This window comes from Lonchura striata, chromosome 13 (genome assembly GCF_050655825.1).
Source record: "Lonchura striata isolate lonStrDom1 chromosome 13, ASM5065582v1, whole genome shotgun sequence".
Classification (NCBI taxonomy): domain Eukaryota; kingdom Metazoa; phylum Chordata; class Aves; order Passeriformes; family Estrildidae; genus Lonchura; species Lonchura striata.
Genome location: NC_140715.1, coordinates 19,974,505 through 19,990,796, shown reverse-complemented (window position 1 = coordinate 19,990,796; position 16,292 = coordinate 19,974,505). Strand labels below are relative to the sequence as shown.

The window sequence follows — 16,292 nt, the reverse complement described above, 5'->3', positions numbered from 1 at the left end:
TGTCTCTTTGAGCAGGGGAAGTAAATTAACAGTGGGAAAGAAAGGCTGGAAAACTCAAATGCATCTGTGTCCAGCAGAGATGTGACAGGAGAGGTTTGTGTGGGGTCTGGTGGGCAAGGTGGGGCAGGTTGGACCAGTGGCCTCAGTGATCTTGGGGGATTTTTCCAACCTCAGTGATTCTGGCATTCTGTGTCAGGGCTCTTTGCACTGGGCACTTGTGCTGAATTAGCTCAGTCTGCTTGAGGAGAGGCTCACATGCACAGACTTCCTTCTGGGACAGGTTTTTGGGAGACCATCTGGTGTTCCCAGATCCAGATTTAGATTCCATTTTCTAAAACACTTCTCTGTTCATCATCTCTGCTCAGCAGAGATGTTTGTAATTAGCCAAACCCTTTAGGTTAGAGCTTATGCTCTCAATGAAAATGCCAATCTTCTCTTTAATAGCTACATTAATAGCAACTATTCTTATCATTTTTATCTCCTTTCTTTTGTTTGCTGAGGTGGTTCCTCATGAGTGTTTAATTTGTATATCCTGCTCCTGTTGTAGCCCATCAGCCCTGCTGACAGCACGCCAGCATTCCTTGCCAAACCCTTTAGCTGGGATTTCAGAATAACCTTTTCCTGGGAAGGGTTTGAGCACAGATTTCAAGGTTTGACCCAGAAAGACTGAAATCACTTTGAAACCCCTTCTTTGTAATTTAGAGGCAGAAGCTGCTCATTGTGGGTGGCTCCAAAGCCAGGGGCTGTGTTTGGACCCACCAAGTTTGTTGCACGTTCATCCACTGGCTCTGTCTGCTGGCACAGCTTCAGGAAGCAGCTTTTAGATGTTATGAGCTCTTTAGATGTCAGATGCTTAATAAAAATAGATAAAATCAGCTTGTATTCAGGCTCTAATAATGCTCCGTATGGCACGATGGTTTCTTGGTAAGTGTAGGCTGGATCTGATATGAGCTGGTGCTGCAAATCCAAAGCTGGTAGCATTTTCAGACTCTTTGAGGGACCAGTTGTCAGGTTTTACTCATTTCCTCCCTGTTCAGTTGGCTCTGTTCATGCTGCATGAGAGATTAGAAGCAGTTCATGCTGGTAACTAGTGCAGTATTTATTTTGTGGGTTCAGTGTGCAATTGTTGTTGGATAAGAGCAACATTTGATATTAAACCATTTATTGTCTAGCAGACTGCTCTCATGAAAAGGAGCTAACCCTGTTATTTTTGGAAGGCAGCCCAGTGAATTACAGTGTATGTGAACTATAATTGTTGCCTTTTGTGATGTATCTGACTGACCATCAGTTCCAGATAACCACACACATATCTACTGTGATTTTTTTTAATATTACATCTCTTTTACTCCCTGTAGTACCTGTGCACTGCTAACACAGCAGTTGTGCTGCTCATAACCCTGCTCCTTTTCCAAGCCGTGCAACTTTTTTGTTGCTTTTTTGCAACTGACACCATCCCCCTGTAACTTTTGCTTCTCCAGGTTTCCGAAATCTGCACCTGGATGACCAAATGACCCTTCTGCAGTACTCCTGGATGTTCCTGATGGCTTTTGCTCTAGGCTGGAGATCCTACAAGCAGTCCAACGGCAACCTGCTGTGCTTTGCTCCAGACCTGATCATTAACGAGTGAGTAGGGGCTGCCAGGGCTGGGCTGGATCCGGGGCTGCTGAACCCTCCACAGCCCCTCTGCTTCCCCACTGCTCTCCCTTGCTCAGCGATTTCCACTGAGTCAAAGGGAAGGTAATTGAGATATTAAGTGTATTTATATCCAGGAGTTTTTGTGGGAGGTGTTTGTGCTTTAACATTCCATATTGTGACTGTTCCTGCACCATTCACTAGAATCATTCATTTTATCAGAGCCAACACAGTCACAGCTAAAAATATGCCTGGGGTGGAGAGAAAAGTTTGGCAAATTGCATAATGTTCTGTCTGTTTAGTGTATCAAAATGGCAATATGGCCCTAGGAGTTTGCCAGAGTGAAACATTGCTGCCTGCTCTGATGAAATTAGGGCTGAAAAGACAAGGTTAAAGATGGAGCAGCCTGCCTGATGTATATTTGAACTTCGTTTTCAGCTTTTGAGCAGAGTTGAATTTGGTGGAATGTTTGAATATATATTTTCTTGCACCACACGTAGTTTTCCTTGTATTTTTCCAGCTTTGTGTTGCGCAGTATTTCTGTGTTGTAGAAGAGGGAATTTGAGATTATTGAGATGATTGGATCTTATTCGTGTGTCTCTTTTCTGGTTTTGATATGGAGGCAATACTTTTAGCCTGTTTTGGCACAGTTTAATATTTTTGGTCCTATTTCACTTCAAAATCAGATCTCCCAAATATTTTCTGTGTCTTAAAAAAATACAGTAATTGGTACATTTTCTGTGGGATCAGCGATTTATAGTTCATGTTTATTTATTCCCTTGCTTGTTTTTTTTTCATTGTAAATATTTATCCAGGCTTTTATAAACTGTAATCATTGCCTCATAATAATATTTTTTTTTAAAAGGCTGAGGAGGAGATGGCAGGTGAGGGCCCATCTGTGTCCTTGTGTTTATTAAAGTGCTAAGAATGTGTCCCTGGAGCAGAATAGTTTCTATGTGGTGGAATTGAAATAATTGGTGTTGTCACTAGGTGTAATAGCATCTAATTTGCTGTAAGTCAGAGATCTCCTGCTGTTTTATCAGTGGGTCAAAAACACAGAGCTTCTCTGCTAGGTGTTGGAACTCTTGAAAACCCCCAGAAATGAAAGAGTAATGCTGTTACAGCAAAGAGTAATTCCCAAATTCCTTCCAGATACACTTTGGTGAATTGTAGATCAGAGTGACATTTGTTTTCAATAAAACCCTGAGCTGACTGAGAGCACTGCAGCTCCTTCCAGTGAGCTACAGGTTCTCCATAAAACTCTCTGCTCGTAACTTTTTATGTCCCATCCCTCAATAAAACAGAGCCACCTCGGGGTGGAGGCTGACAGACACCAAGGGAGACGGGAGAGCCCCGGTGGAGGAAATGAGCACCCTTGGGTGCGGGTGATGAGCTGTGCCCTCGTGGGGAGCTGAGCTGGGGCTGCAGTGGTGCTGAGCTCCTGGGGCAGGGCCACTGCAGCTGCAGGGAGGGGCAGCTGCTCCTGCTTCGTTTTACACGGGCTTTACAAACCACTTACTCTGCCTGTGAGCGTTCAGGACTTCCCCTCATGCTGAGTGCAGTTCAGTGTCTTCAGCTTCACAGAGGGAAACTCCATCTCTCCAGACTCAGAGGTTCAGTTGGACATGGCTGCAGTCATTGATTGATTTCTTTATGGGATTAATTAGACTTTCTTTAGCCTCGTGTTTCTGCCCAAGCATCTGAGCAGCATCAGTCCTTCATGCATTTATCCTTGTGCCAGCCCTGTCCAGTGTGTTCCTGTGTATTTACTGTTGCTTACATGGAGTAGCAGCATCCAGTAGCTCACAGTCTGTGGTAGGAAAGAGGATTAAATTCTCTTCTTATGGTTTAAACTGGCATATTAGTCATTTGCTCAGTCTTCTCCTAAAAAATTTAATACTTACTGAATATTTTATGTCTGTACTCCTGTAATTTATTTATTTTTTATGGAGGTATGTCTATCCTAGCTGGCAATTTTATATATATTATATGTGTTTTCATACACATCCACATGAAACTTGATTCGAGCTGTTGAAAAGTTTGGCAGCTGAATAAATCTTAGGCTTTAGGCCATTATTTAGTACTTGGAAAGGGTTTAAACCTGTGATTTTGCAGTATTGTATAACTGTTTCCCCAGTTTGTGATTGAAAACATGCCCTGCTGGAACTGGCACTGGTTCTGTCTCAGCTTTCGTCCTCTGGGTATGTCACAGGGTGCCCAAAATTACAGTGAGCACAGTGACAGTGCACAGTGGTGTTCTTCGAGTGGCAGATGCCATTTAATTGCTGTCCAGCTGGAGACAGGAGTTCCTGGAAGTGCTGGGCCCCAGGATTCTGTCTCTGGTTCCGTGCTCGTCGCTGCTGGGGGAGCGAGGTCCTGTGTTGGTGCTGCTGAGCTCGTGTGCTGTGCAGGGTGGCTGTGCTGCTGGCTCTGAGCAGCAAAACAAGCAGTGAGGCCAGTTCTGTGAGCCATGCTTTGTCAGTTCCCTTTTTCCCCGGATTTTTCCCCCAGCATTTTTTGTGACTCCTTGTGTGGAGTCGGTGCCATCTGGTTTTCAGAAGAGCAGCATCTTGTTTGCTGGGCTTTGGTGCTGTGCAGCTCTGCTGAGCTGGGTAACTCGGAGCAGTGCAGAAGCCCTGCTGTGCTTCCCTCGCCAGCATGCCCATCCCCATGTCCACTGCTGTGCCCAGTGCTGTACCCATCCCTGGACCACTGCTGTGCCCATCTTCATGGCCATCCTTGTGCCTATTACTGTGCCCGTCCCCATGTCCATCTCCCTATGCATCCCTGTGCCCATCCCAGTGTCCATCCCTGTACCCATCCCCGTGTGCATCCCCATGTCCATTCCCTGTCCATCCCTGTGCCAGTCCCCGTGCCCATCCCCATGTTTATCTCAATGCCCATCCCCATGTATATCCCTGTCCCCATGCCCATCCCAATGCCCATGCCCATCCCCGTGCCCATCCCCGTGCCCATGTCCATCCCCATGTCCATCCCCATGTCCATGTCCATCCCCATCCCTGTGCCCATCCCTGTGCCCATCCCCGTGCCCCACGCCCTGCCAGGCCTGCGCTGGGGCCCAGGGTGGGTGTGAGGGCCCAAGGAGGGCTCAGCTGGAGCAGCCTGCTGATGCCAGGGCGGCAGGAAGGGCACGTGTGTGCTGCCCTCCCCGGGCACTGTGTCTGTGCCAGGAGCTGGGTGCAGCACCCCGTGGAGGGCTCCCCTGCTTTGTGCGGGGTGAGAGGAGCCGTGGCACTGCTGAATGCCCCGTGCAGGGAGGGCAGCTCCATCCCGAGCAGGCAGAGCCCTGAGCCCTGCCCTTGTCCCCTCTGTGTCCCCAGGCCAGCTCCCCGTGCCAGCTGAGATCATCTGATGTGCCCTGGCCGGGACGGGCCTGGCCGGAGCTGTTCCCAGAGCTGTGCCAGCGCTGGGAGCTGGCACAGGCTGGTGAATCAGCCTCCCTGTGCTCTGGCAGTGGGCACGGGGCAGGGCCTGGCTGAGCACGGCGCCGTGGCTGCTCCCCTGCCCCAGGAACTGCAGCTGGTGGAACCTTGGCCCTGCCCAAAACCTGTGTCTGCATCCTCAGCCTCCTGGACGGGGCTGCATTCCCAGCAGGCACAAACAAACTGGCTGACCCCTTTCCTAATGTTTATTTTAACCTTCTGCCCAGAAATGGGCACAGTTTTACATGAAGAGGACTGCTGAGCCCTGGCAGAGAATGGGTTTAAATTACTCAATTTGAAATACGTGAGCTGCCCTTTGGTACAGCCCAGAGGGGCAGGGACAGTGTTTGCCACCTGGCCAAGAGCTGGTTTTGTGCCAAGTGCCCTGAGAAACGTGCCACAGCCCCTACTCCTGTCCCATGCAGCATCACCTCGTGTGCACTTGGTGCTCCTTGTGGTGGAATCCTGAGTGAAGCTGAGCTGGGCTGGGCTGGGCTGCTGGGAGTGTCACAGCTGGAGCTGCAGCTGTGGGGCAGTGCCACACACGGCCAGTGCCACACACGGCCAGTGCCACACACGGCCAGTGCCACACACGCCCCAGGGCCATGTGGAAGGAATTGTCCTTTGGAAATGCTGGGGTTTTGCACCTGTGCTTGCTCTGCTTTAATACAGTTTCAGTAGTTTGTGTCTCTGCCTTCCAAAAGCTATCAGAATCCCCCCTGGTTTTTGCACCTTGAGAAGGGGATGTTCCCGGTTTCCACTCAGGGTTTCCCAGGGTGATAGTGAGAGAAAATTGTGTAATCCTCCTTAAGGGCTGAGGCAGGGAGAATGGCAAAGTGATCAGCTTTGGAGGAATTGTTGTTTCATAACCAAATCTTACTCGTAGCTGCCACAGGGATCCCATTTTGTCTCTGTGTAGATTATAATGCTGGATAGGTGGTACCAAGGAAAGGTGACACGTTATTAATAAAAAATGAAGTGCTGGTATCACTGCAGAGAGATTGTGTACTCATTGCATAGAGTTGTTTTGCTTGTCTTTCTCTCTAGAAAGAAAACCCATGGAAAATCATAAATCTGTCTTACTTCAGAATTAGTCTGTTCTTCATTTCCCACTCAAAACTAATTCTGCAATATTCACAGTAACCATCTGTAAGAGCACAGATAAGCAAGATTGCTGCCTCAGATAAGGCATTAGATAAAAGCAGTTCCTGTCTTGATGCAAGGCTTCATTGAAATAGGAAAAAAATATAAAAACCATTATGTTTGTTATTCTGATTCCAAGATTTGCCTTTGCTTGTCAACATGACTTTCCATTTATGGTTAGAAACAAGTTTATTACAGTACAAAGATTATGAAGTTTAATTGCAGTGCTGGTCATTGCTTCAGGAACATAGACAGGCACAAGTATAAAGTCACTTTGAAAACTGAGAAGTCACAGGAAGATACTCCTAAATATATAAATTAGGTGCACTTCTCAAAGGTACTGAAAGAATTAGAGAAATCCCAGCTGTAGTGTGGCACTCCATGGTGTTTCCCTGGGAAGATGAGAGGAACCACCAGGCTGGAGGAACTTGGACTGAACTCGATCTCTGTTGGTGCTGGGGCTGCTAGAGCAGAGCTTGCTGCTGAGTCCTGGGTGCAGACAGGCTCCCTTTGTGCAGGCACTGGCACTCAGGGTGGCACAGGGCTCCTCTGCCCTCAGGGGGGGTTTGCCTGTGCCACCTCAGTTTACCTGTGCCACCAAGGCAGCCTCAGGGGCGCCCTGGGAAGTGGAGCCTCCTTTGCTGTGCCATGGCTCACGTGCAGCTCCTCATGTGCAGCGTGCAAAAACACACCCAGAGCGTGCAGCTAGCCAGGCATTGCACTGATCTCTGTGCTTTTGCTCCCCAGGCAGAGGATGAATCTCCCATGTATGTATGAACAATGCAAACACATGCTCATGGTGGCCCGAGAGCTGTCCCGGCTCCAAGTCTCCTATGAGGAATATCTCTGCATGAAGACGTTGCTTCTCCTCTCTACGAGTAAGTGACCAGCTCAATACCAAGCTTTTTACTTCTACAGAAGTATGGGGTGGATTTGCAATAGATATTGTGGGACAGATTTATACAATATGCTACATGCTGGTTTTTATCTTTAGGTAAACAAGTCACAGCTTAGTAAATTCTGTGTGCACTGCATGAAAGTTCAAAGTGCAGTGTCAAAAATGGTCCTTTTAGAATATATAGAAATAAACAAACCTAAAATAAGTGATGATGTGTAAATACCTTTTACAGTGTTGATTTTCCCCTCTGTTGGTATCACTGGCAGCCAGTGACTTTGTTCTCCCCTGCTCCATGGGGCTGGAGCTTCTTGAGGGTCTGAGCTCAGCCCAGGCTTAGCTGCAATCCAGGGACTCAGAGAGCAATGAGAGGGAGAGAAAGAGTGTGTGAGTGTGTGTGAGTGTGCTGGGGTGGGTGTGAGCATGCTGGGGTGGGTGTGAGCGTGCTGGGGTGGGTGTGAGCGTGCTGGGGTGTGTGTGAGTGTGCTGGGCTGGGTGTGAGCCAGGCACTTCACTCCAGCACAGCCTCTGTCCTGGGAAATCCCATCCCCTCCCATCCCAGGCTCACAGGATCCCGAGGGAGCTGCCTCAGGCAGGGACTGGCGTGTTCCTGCTCCTGCCTGGCATGAGGGGTTTGCTTCAGAGCAGTGACAGAGGTGCCAACGTGTTTGAAAGGTAGCAGCAGAGCAAGTGAAAATTTGTTAACAGACTTCAGTACTTGTGCATCGTCCTCATCAGGTGCCTGGGCTTGGAGAGGACCTGAAATGTGATGAAAAGTAAATATTATTAACTTTATTACACTGCAGGTGTAAACATTCCTTATCTTTAATGTTTCCAGTGAATAACGGCATTGATGCTTATACAGAATGAGAATTTGTTCACCTTGGGCTGTTTCCGGATAGGAGCAGGAGGGTTGGGAATGCCAGCACTGCTCCCATGCCAGGGTGATGGCTGATGGGTGTGGGCAGCGTGGGGGTGCCATGGCCAGTGCCCCACCAGCCTGGCAGTGCCCAGCCCTGCCTCGCTGCCAAGCCCAGAACTGGGACAAGGGCTCTTTTCAGAGGAAACTTTCAGCCTCTCACGGCCGTGGGCTTTGTAGGAACTTAAAACTTCCCTGAAGCTGCAGATTTCAAACAGTTCCTGTTTGATTCTCAAATCTCTCCCAAAAATTCCTCAAGTGTTTCGGGTGTGGTGTAGGCCAACTTTCCTCACAGGAGCTGGAAATTTCCACGGAGAAATTTCCATGGCAGAGGTGGTGAGGAGGCAGCAGTGGCAGGACTCAGCCCCTCCAGCAGCGGGGCTGCACTGCCCAGAGAGACCTCTCCACTCCATTTCCAGAGGGAGACAATTGATCCTCCTTTTGCTGAGTACTTACATTGTGTGAGTGCTACATCAGGGAACTTCTGCAATTGAAGAGCTGAGATTTCTACAGCTCTTTAATCCACGACGTGACAGTTTGAATTTGTTTATTGTGTTCCTGTGTTAAGTTTTCCAAGAGAAGAGGAGGAGGAGTAAAACAGGAATCTCACACAGGTCTAGGCTTGCAGCTCACACACAGACATAGCTCAGAGACCTTCTCCATGTGAAATACTGAAACAGTTGACAGGTTTCATCTCCTGTGTAGGCAAGACAGACAAAAGACTTCATTCCAGAATCTCTCAGGTGCTGACAGTGCAGGGAAGGTTGGATTTCCTAAGGAAGAGAACATGCTCTATGGTCTCTGTCCTCCTGTCTGAAAGGTGCTTTCAGTCACCTCTGTCTCAGCTCTTTCTCTTCTCTGTCTTCAACTCTTTCACTTCCCCGAGGTGATCAGAGGCCTCAAAAGGAAGCACCTTAAGGACCTCTGGTGTCCACGTGCTCTGTTTTTCCAGGTTGGTCCTTGGCCTGTGGAGGGACCATCCCCATAGGAGGAGACGGGCACAGGGACCTGGATTTGAATCCCCAGGCCCTGGGTTTCTGTCCCAGCTCCTCTGCCCAGCCCTGTCTCGGTGTCCCAGCCCTGTCCCACACAAGCTGTGTCCCTGCCCAGACTCCCCATGGCCAGTGCAGTCTGTTGTTGTCCAGTCTCTCACTGCCTTGCCTGGGCCCGTTACCTGATCCATGTCAGGAGGCTCAGAACCAGATGATCTTTCGAGATCCTTTCCAAGCCAAGCCATCCTGTGATCCTGCCCTTGCTGTTCCCTGGGCACATGGAATTCTTCAGGAACCTTCCTAATGTCACATTTCCTCAGGGCTGGAGAACACAGGAGCTCCAGCCCTGGTGCTTCTCCATCAAGGTGTCTTGTTGTTGAGGTAGGGATGGGAATGACTTTATGTTCAGAATGAACTTTATGTTCAGAAGGTAAAGAATGAATGTTTATTTAAAGTACATCTCTCTTTTATAGAGAACATTGTGAAGACTAATTTTATTGGTTTTAAAGTAAAAACATCTCATACTGTTGGTGCACTATGAATAGTGCACGGTGGTAGAACATGTCTATAAACAATATGAATAGAAAGAGATAATAGATAGTTTACATTCCTCATGGACTTTTTTCTAGGCTTAGCTTGGTACAAATCTTTCTCCTTTTCTCTCTGACTGACCTGAGAATATCTATAAGGTGCTTTCAGAGCTTGATGTTGTTGCCTCCATGGTCCAGTTCCCTTCCCACTATTTTTTGGTGGAATACCTTTGGAATTTTTTTTTTTTTTTTTTTTCAGCAAGCCTGTGCCTTGTATTCAGCTGGTCACTGTCCAGTTCTGCCCTCTCCTTGCCTCTCTGCTGTCATTTCAGTCAGTCCAAGCCCTTTTCCTTTTGCTCATTTTCACAGAATTACAGAATGGTTTGGGTTGGAAGGGACCTTAAAGCTCATCTTATTCCAACCTGGCCTTGGGCACTTCCAGGGATTCAGGGGGAGCCACAACTGCTCTAGGCACCTGTGCCAGGGCCTGCCCACCCTCACGGGGAAGAATTCCCTGTTTTAACGAAAATTTCCCCTCTTGCTCCTTGTCCTGTCACTGAAGCTCCTGATGGAGATCCCCTCTCTGTGTAACTGCTGTCAGAGAACTTCAGCCGTGTCAGAGTTCAGTGTGGCAGTGCTTTAAAGCTTGGTGTCCATGTTGCAGTTCCCAAGGAGGGCCTGAAGAGCCAGTCCCTGTTCGAGGAGATCCGCATGACGTACATCAAGGAGCTGGGCAAGGCCATCGTCAAGAGGGAAGGGAACTCCAGCCAGAACTGGCAGCGATTTTACCAACTGACGAAACTGCTGGACTCTATGCATGATGTAAGTCCTGACAGGAATGCTGCAGGCCTTCCAGAGAAATGCGTTTGGGGCGGGCACAGCGAGCTCCTCCAGCTCTGTATTTAAAGGGACAGATAGCAGGGAGGAGGAAGAGGAGGAGGAGGAGGTCGTGCTCCTCTGCTGTCTCATGGAAGGCAAATTGACAGCCTTAAACGTGGTCCTCTCAGGCTGCCTCTGCAGTGCAGTCCACAGCAATTAATCTCATTTCCAGCCTCTCCAGTTTTTTAAAATTACGTTGCTTTGAAAAGGAGAAGCTCAGGAACTGTAACTGACTTTGGAGTAGAAGCAGAAACGTGGCATTTAAAAGCAGTCTTATCTCAGAGCCCAAGAAATAAAGAGTTTATGGAATAGTTTGTCATTCCATGAAAACAATGCCTCAGCACTATGTGTGGTGTTAGCAGTGATCTAATTTTGAAGGAATTTCCAATTCAGACCATCTCCTTTGGCAGTTTAATTCTAATTACACATGTAGCACCGAGCAGTCTTTAAGACAAGGGTAACTTTGAGACCTCAGAATTACTGTTTTTTCTTGTTGCTGTACCAAGCACCTGGAAATGTCTCATTTAGCTTATCCATGTGTGTGTTATTTATCTGCTGGAGTGGGAATTGGTGCTGAATCTCCTCAGTTTGTAAAGCCTTGCTCAGTCTGTTTGTTTGGTGCATATCAGAGTGCCATGGACAATAATTAACGAACTAAACGAGGATTCCTGTGCACGTCTTGCCTGAGCCCCATCCTGTGGGCAGGAGCTGGGGAGGAGGGAGGTGAATGTTCTCTGAACATCTTCATGTGCAAGTAATTCTTTGTCTTGTCACTCGTAGGTGGTTGAAAATCTTCTGAGCTTTTGCTTCCAGACATTTTTGGATAAATCCATGAGTATTGAGTTCCCAGAAATGTTGGCAGAAATCATCAGCAATCAGATACCAAAATATTCCAATGGAAATATCAAGAAGCTCTTGTTTCATCAGAAGTGACTGCCTTAACACAAAGGGTTGCCTTAAGAAACCGTCACACGATAGCTTTGTTTTGTAAAGAGAAAACCTACAGAACTTGTTCCTTTTGTCCTCGCAGGTGTTTCTTTTGTAATTATGCACTACATGTGGTTTACAGAGGGCCAAGAGTTAGGCTGGAGAAGCAGCGGATTTCTCGCGTTGGGAAAGGATTGGGGAGAAAGGAAAGGAAAAGAAATCGGTTTTGGCAGAAATTTTCTCTCTCCCCTCGTGCACCATCCCTGGATGCATCAAACCACCAGTGACAAGCTCTGAGGCTGTTACGAACATTCTGCTAATTGATTAATTAATTGCTGCAGTTGGCTGGAGACAATTTTTTAGGCTTTTTTTTTTTTATTTTAGTAAAGTGTTTTGGATTTTTTTTTTTTTTTTAAAGTTAAGGTAGTATTTTGGTTTATGCATGTAACCTGAAGAAAGTTTACAAGTGTATATCAGAAAAGGGAAGTTGTGCCTTTTATAGCTATTACTGTCTGGTTTTAGCAATTTCCTTTAACTTTATATACCGTGAACTCGGCTTGTTCATTTTTTCTTACATAATTTTTTTGTAATACTTCAAGATGCCTATTGTACAGCTGGTTTTTTAAGGTGGGGCAGCTCGTAGCTTTCCTAAATGACCTCTAGACAGTAAATACTCCAGTAGACTCCTGTGAAACTGGGTTGGGCTTTTCTAACCTAATGCTTTCAACCAGCAAAATGGCCATGAAAATTGGGCTTTTTCTAAGGGCCAGGGTGGGTGGGAGAACACTCTCAAATCTCATTTCAGTAGATCCAGATGAAACAAATCCTTTTGGTACATTGCAAAAGTGTTGGATATGCAGATTCATAGAAAATTTACCCAGTCCTAACTGGATGTAAATGAGCAGGTTATTTTATATATTGAAAAAAAAAAAAAAAGAAGCCTGATTTTTGCATATGATGCAACAGCCATAACGCAAAGAGTCACGGGCTGCATTGATGCCAAGAAGATCAGTCCTGACTGCCCATCAGGAAATTTTCAGGAAAATATGCATAGCTTCAGAAAAGTTTACTTCTGTGTGGAGAAACTCGGTTTTCTATACACGTAAAGCTGCCATCACACAAGTATTTGTGGAGACCCCGCGGACGGGGGGGACGCGCTTTGCCCCCGTGGCCGGGGCTGTTCTCCTGTGGGACTCCAGGATCCTCCCAGCGGGGACTTGTCCAGCAGCTGGGACTGGATCTCCCAGCTCCGAACTCGCCTGGTTGGAGCCCCAATTCCACATCTGCACCCTTCGCTGACTGCTCCAGCCTCTTTCCTGGGGAGCAGGAGAGCTCCGCTACCGAGTTCGTGGTCTTAGAGTTGTCCGTCAAACTTTCTGTCTTTGTAAGGCTGCAGCCCTTCACATTGAATTCCTGGCGTGCCATAAATTCCCATAGGCCTTGTGGATTTCTCCTTGTTGCCATCAATGAGGATATTTTCGACATTTAGAAGCTGTAGTAGCCTTTTCTACATGCACCTTATCAATTTTCTGTATCTCAAAACTGAAATATTTACTATGCCACTCTAAAATTTGATTTTTACTCGAAGTGGCCAGATTGTTTGTGTAATAGAAATGAGAAAGATCGTCTGCGAAAATACAAAACCTAATATATTTTTATATTTAGTTATAGTTTCAAATATGTATAATCGGTATATTCGCTGATCCAAGAAAAAAAGGGAAGGGCTACTGCAGCTTTAAAAGCAATTTATTAAATGATTGTAAAATAGCTTGTATAGTGTATAATAAGGATGATTTTTAGATGACAGATTGCTTTATCATGATACATGTAATTATATTTTTTGTAGGGGTCACAGATAAGCTGAGTGGAAGCGCGTGGTTTGGCCGGAGGCAGCACCGGGGCCGTCGGTGTTGGTATCCAAAGAAGTGCTCTGTTCCAGGGGGAAACCTGTGCTCCGTGGGTGTGTCTGGGGTTGGGTTGTGTTCACTGAATCACTGTGTAAAATTCCCGTTGGTTTTGGGGGGGATACTCCTATCTGTATGGTCGGGAGGCACGGCTGAACCAGCCCCCGCTGCAAAAACTGTCACAGCAAAAACAGCTTAGAAATTGGGCAATAATCCACATCCAGGTGCCAGCAATATGTAAATACCGGGCGTGGGGTGTTCACAGCACATTTCTACATTGAGCAGACCTTGGTTTCCAACTGAAATAGGAAACTCAATTCTCATCCTTTCTTAAAGCTCTTTTTGAATGTTATACCTATTAAAAAAGATCCTATATTCAGTACTTTGGAGTAAAATAGAATCTTTAATAAAAGAAAATAATCACTCTCTTCTTTGATCTGTAAGGAATATGTAGATTTTGTAATAGGTAAAGGTCAGGATTTTAATTACAACTTCCAGCCCAAGTCATTGAGAATCCTCCCGCGCCCGTTTGCGATACAGATAGGAGTTTGTACTGGTGGGGTTGGGGCTCCTGGGTCGGGGAAACCTGCTCTTACTTTGGAGAATGTTTTCTAAACTTGCATCCCCAGAGCCCTCGGTGGGAGCCTGGGGCCGGCGTGTGCGGGTCGGGGTGCAGGGACCCCAAATTGTCCTTTTTGCCAGCAGAAGCAAGTGCAGTGAACTCCAGCAGGTGGTGGAGTCGGCGGTTGGAACTGGATGAGCTTTAGGATCCCTTCCAACCCAAATTCTGGGGCTCTGTGATCCCCCTGTGAGAGAATAGGAGGAGAGGCTCTCTGCCCCTCGTGTCTGTTTGCCTGTATATTCATTTGTAGTCTGTGGATTTAAGGAAAAAGCAGAGGAAACTGTGATGGTAGCGGAAGAATCGTCCTGTACGTGCTGTTCAGTTTCAGTTCTCCGGTGAGACTCCGTAGCGCTGTAGCCAGCAGCGAGAAGTCCGTGTCCTGTTTTCGTGGTCCGTGTAGCAGTGGGGAGTCCCTGCACTCTGGATAAAGCAGGGAGAACTCGGCCTTGGCCCTTCAGTGCCTTATCACAAAGTGCACGGATCCGCCCGCACGGCGGGGGCAGCTCAGGACTCGCAATGGCCTTAGGGGGACGCGGGGCGGGGGGCTGGGGACTGGTGCCAATCGATGCCGAAAAACGAAAAAATGACCTCGCCGTTTCCACAGGAAAAGGTAGGAAAGGAGGAAGTGCCTGGATGAACGTGGGCTGTGGGAAACGCCCCGCAGCCGAACTCCAGAGAGGGAGGACTTCAGGGACATGACTTAGAGTGAGATTTTATAGAGATTGTATTATTATATCCCTGCAAGTGTTGGAGGCCTGCTTGGATGGGGCTCGGAGCAGCCTGGTCTGGTGCAAGGTGTCCCTGCCCGTGGCAGGGGGATAGATGAGCTTTAGGGTCCCTTCCGACCCAGTCCAGGCTGGCATTCCCTGCTGGCAGGCCGGGCACGCTCTGCCTGATCCCAGCCAGGCTTGCTGAGCCTTCGATGTCTCATAGGAACCAAATTTCCCGTGAAGGTCGAGGGCCTCTCCAGCCAGGGGCCTCGTGTCCGAGGGAAGGCTGGGAGCGTGTGGGAACGCCCCACCTCCAGCCCCCTGCCCACAGCAGAGGCAGCGATGGGTCATTACTCTATTTTGTATATTAAACAAAAAGATATATACTGGGGACAAATCCTATATCATACCAGTGTATGGCATTATTAAAAAAAATCATTATTTTTATCACAGCAATTTTAAACAGCATTAAAAAAAAAATAAACCAGTGACTCCTGTTTAAAAATAAAAGTTGTAGTTTTTTATTCATGCTGAATAATTCTGTAGTAACAAGTCTGTAGTTTTCACCTACTCAGTGAAATGTTGGACTGTAAAAGCTTGTGTGGAATTGTTGAACATTTATTTTTTCATTTAAATTTGCTGTTCTGGTAATACAAAGCCACACATCTGTACAGAAGTTGCAGTAAATGTGAGCCATTTACAGCAATGCTGAATAATGGACAGAAACCATATAATAAAATTCTGCTTTTTTCATTAAATGGCTCTAAAATGCTTTTGTGGAATTATTTGTTGTGTCTTGGAGAGGGTTGGGTCTGACATGGCAGGGGAGGGACTCTGTGAGTTTATGGTCCCTTCCAACCTCAATGCCTCCTGAATTCTATGGTTTTAAATGTATTTTGTCACTGCAGTGGTTCCCAACTGTCTGATACTCCCCAGAATGTGATAAAAGCTCCCTCCCCCGGCAGGTGCCAGCTGCCAGACATTAATGAGAGAAGGAATTAAAACGTGCTGAACAGCCTCGGGGCTCCCCAGGTGTGGGCTGGGCAGGGGACGGGTGGTGGGTCCTGTGCAGAGACAGAATTGAGCCCAGCAAAAAGGACTTGGTAGATCAGCAGGGCTGGAAGGAGCCTCTCTGCCTGTGAAGATGCTGTGCTTGTGTTCAGAAAGTCTCAGCCCTGGAGCAGAAGATGCTCCTTCCCTGCCATGTTGGAGTTTTCGACGTTTCCAACCCCTCAAACCGCCGTGGTTTTCCCCCAGCACAGCTCAGCCTTCCCCCGAGCCACAGAGCGAGGCCTGCTGTAATAAAATCTCATTTAACTGCAACAGAAAAGGCCGAGTTCCCAGCAGGGAATGATTTCTTTGAATTGTTTGCAATTAAAACAAAGCTTACATAAATTTCCCTTCGGTAATTCCCAAGCTGGACGGCTGCAGATGGGGGTCAGAGGCAAGGCAAGGATGGGATTTATGATAACAACGTTTATTCAGGCACAGTTATGAAAGATGCTGTAAGGAGAGCCACCAGACACTCAGATAAAACCTGCTTGGTGCCTCATGGGCTCCAGCCTCATGGTCAGTGCATCGAGTCCTCAATGGGTCACATTCCACCCAAAATCCCCTTTGTCCCGCTCCATTTCCAAAAGCATGGATAGCAGAAGCATCTGCGGCCCAGGATCTGATCCCTGCAGGATTCCTGCCC

The 16,292-nt window shown here is 47.4% G+C and overlaps 1 protein-coding gene across 3 annotated transcripts in view; it reads left to right on the top strand.

Moving 5' to 3' along the window:
• NR3C1 (nuclear receptor subfamily 3 group C member 1) overlaps positions 1–15,367 on the top strand; it is a 61,865-nt gene extending 46,498 nt beyond the window's left edge. For all 3 annotated transcript variants that reach the window (XM_021541285.3, XM_085591625.1, XM_021541286.3), the window contains exons 6-9: positions 1,479–1,623; positions 6,966–7,096; positions 10,219–10,376; positions 11,214–15,367. In XM_021541285.3, the coding sequence (XP_021396960.1) occupies positions 1,479–1,623; positions 6,966–7,096; positions 10,219–10,376; positions 11,214–11,366 (587 nt within the window). In that variant the 3' untranslated portion in view covers positions 11,367–15,367. The remainder of the gene's footprint in view (positions 1–1,478; positions 1,624–6,965; positions 7,097–10,218; positions 10,377–11,213) is intronic.
• Positions 15,368–16,292: the final 925 nt, after the last annotated feature.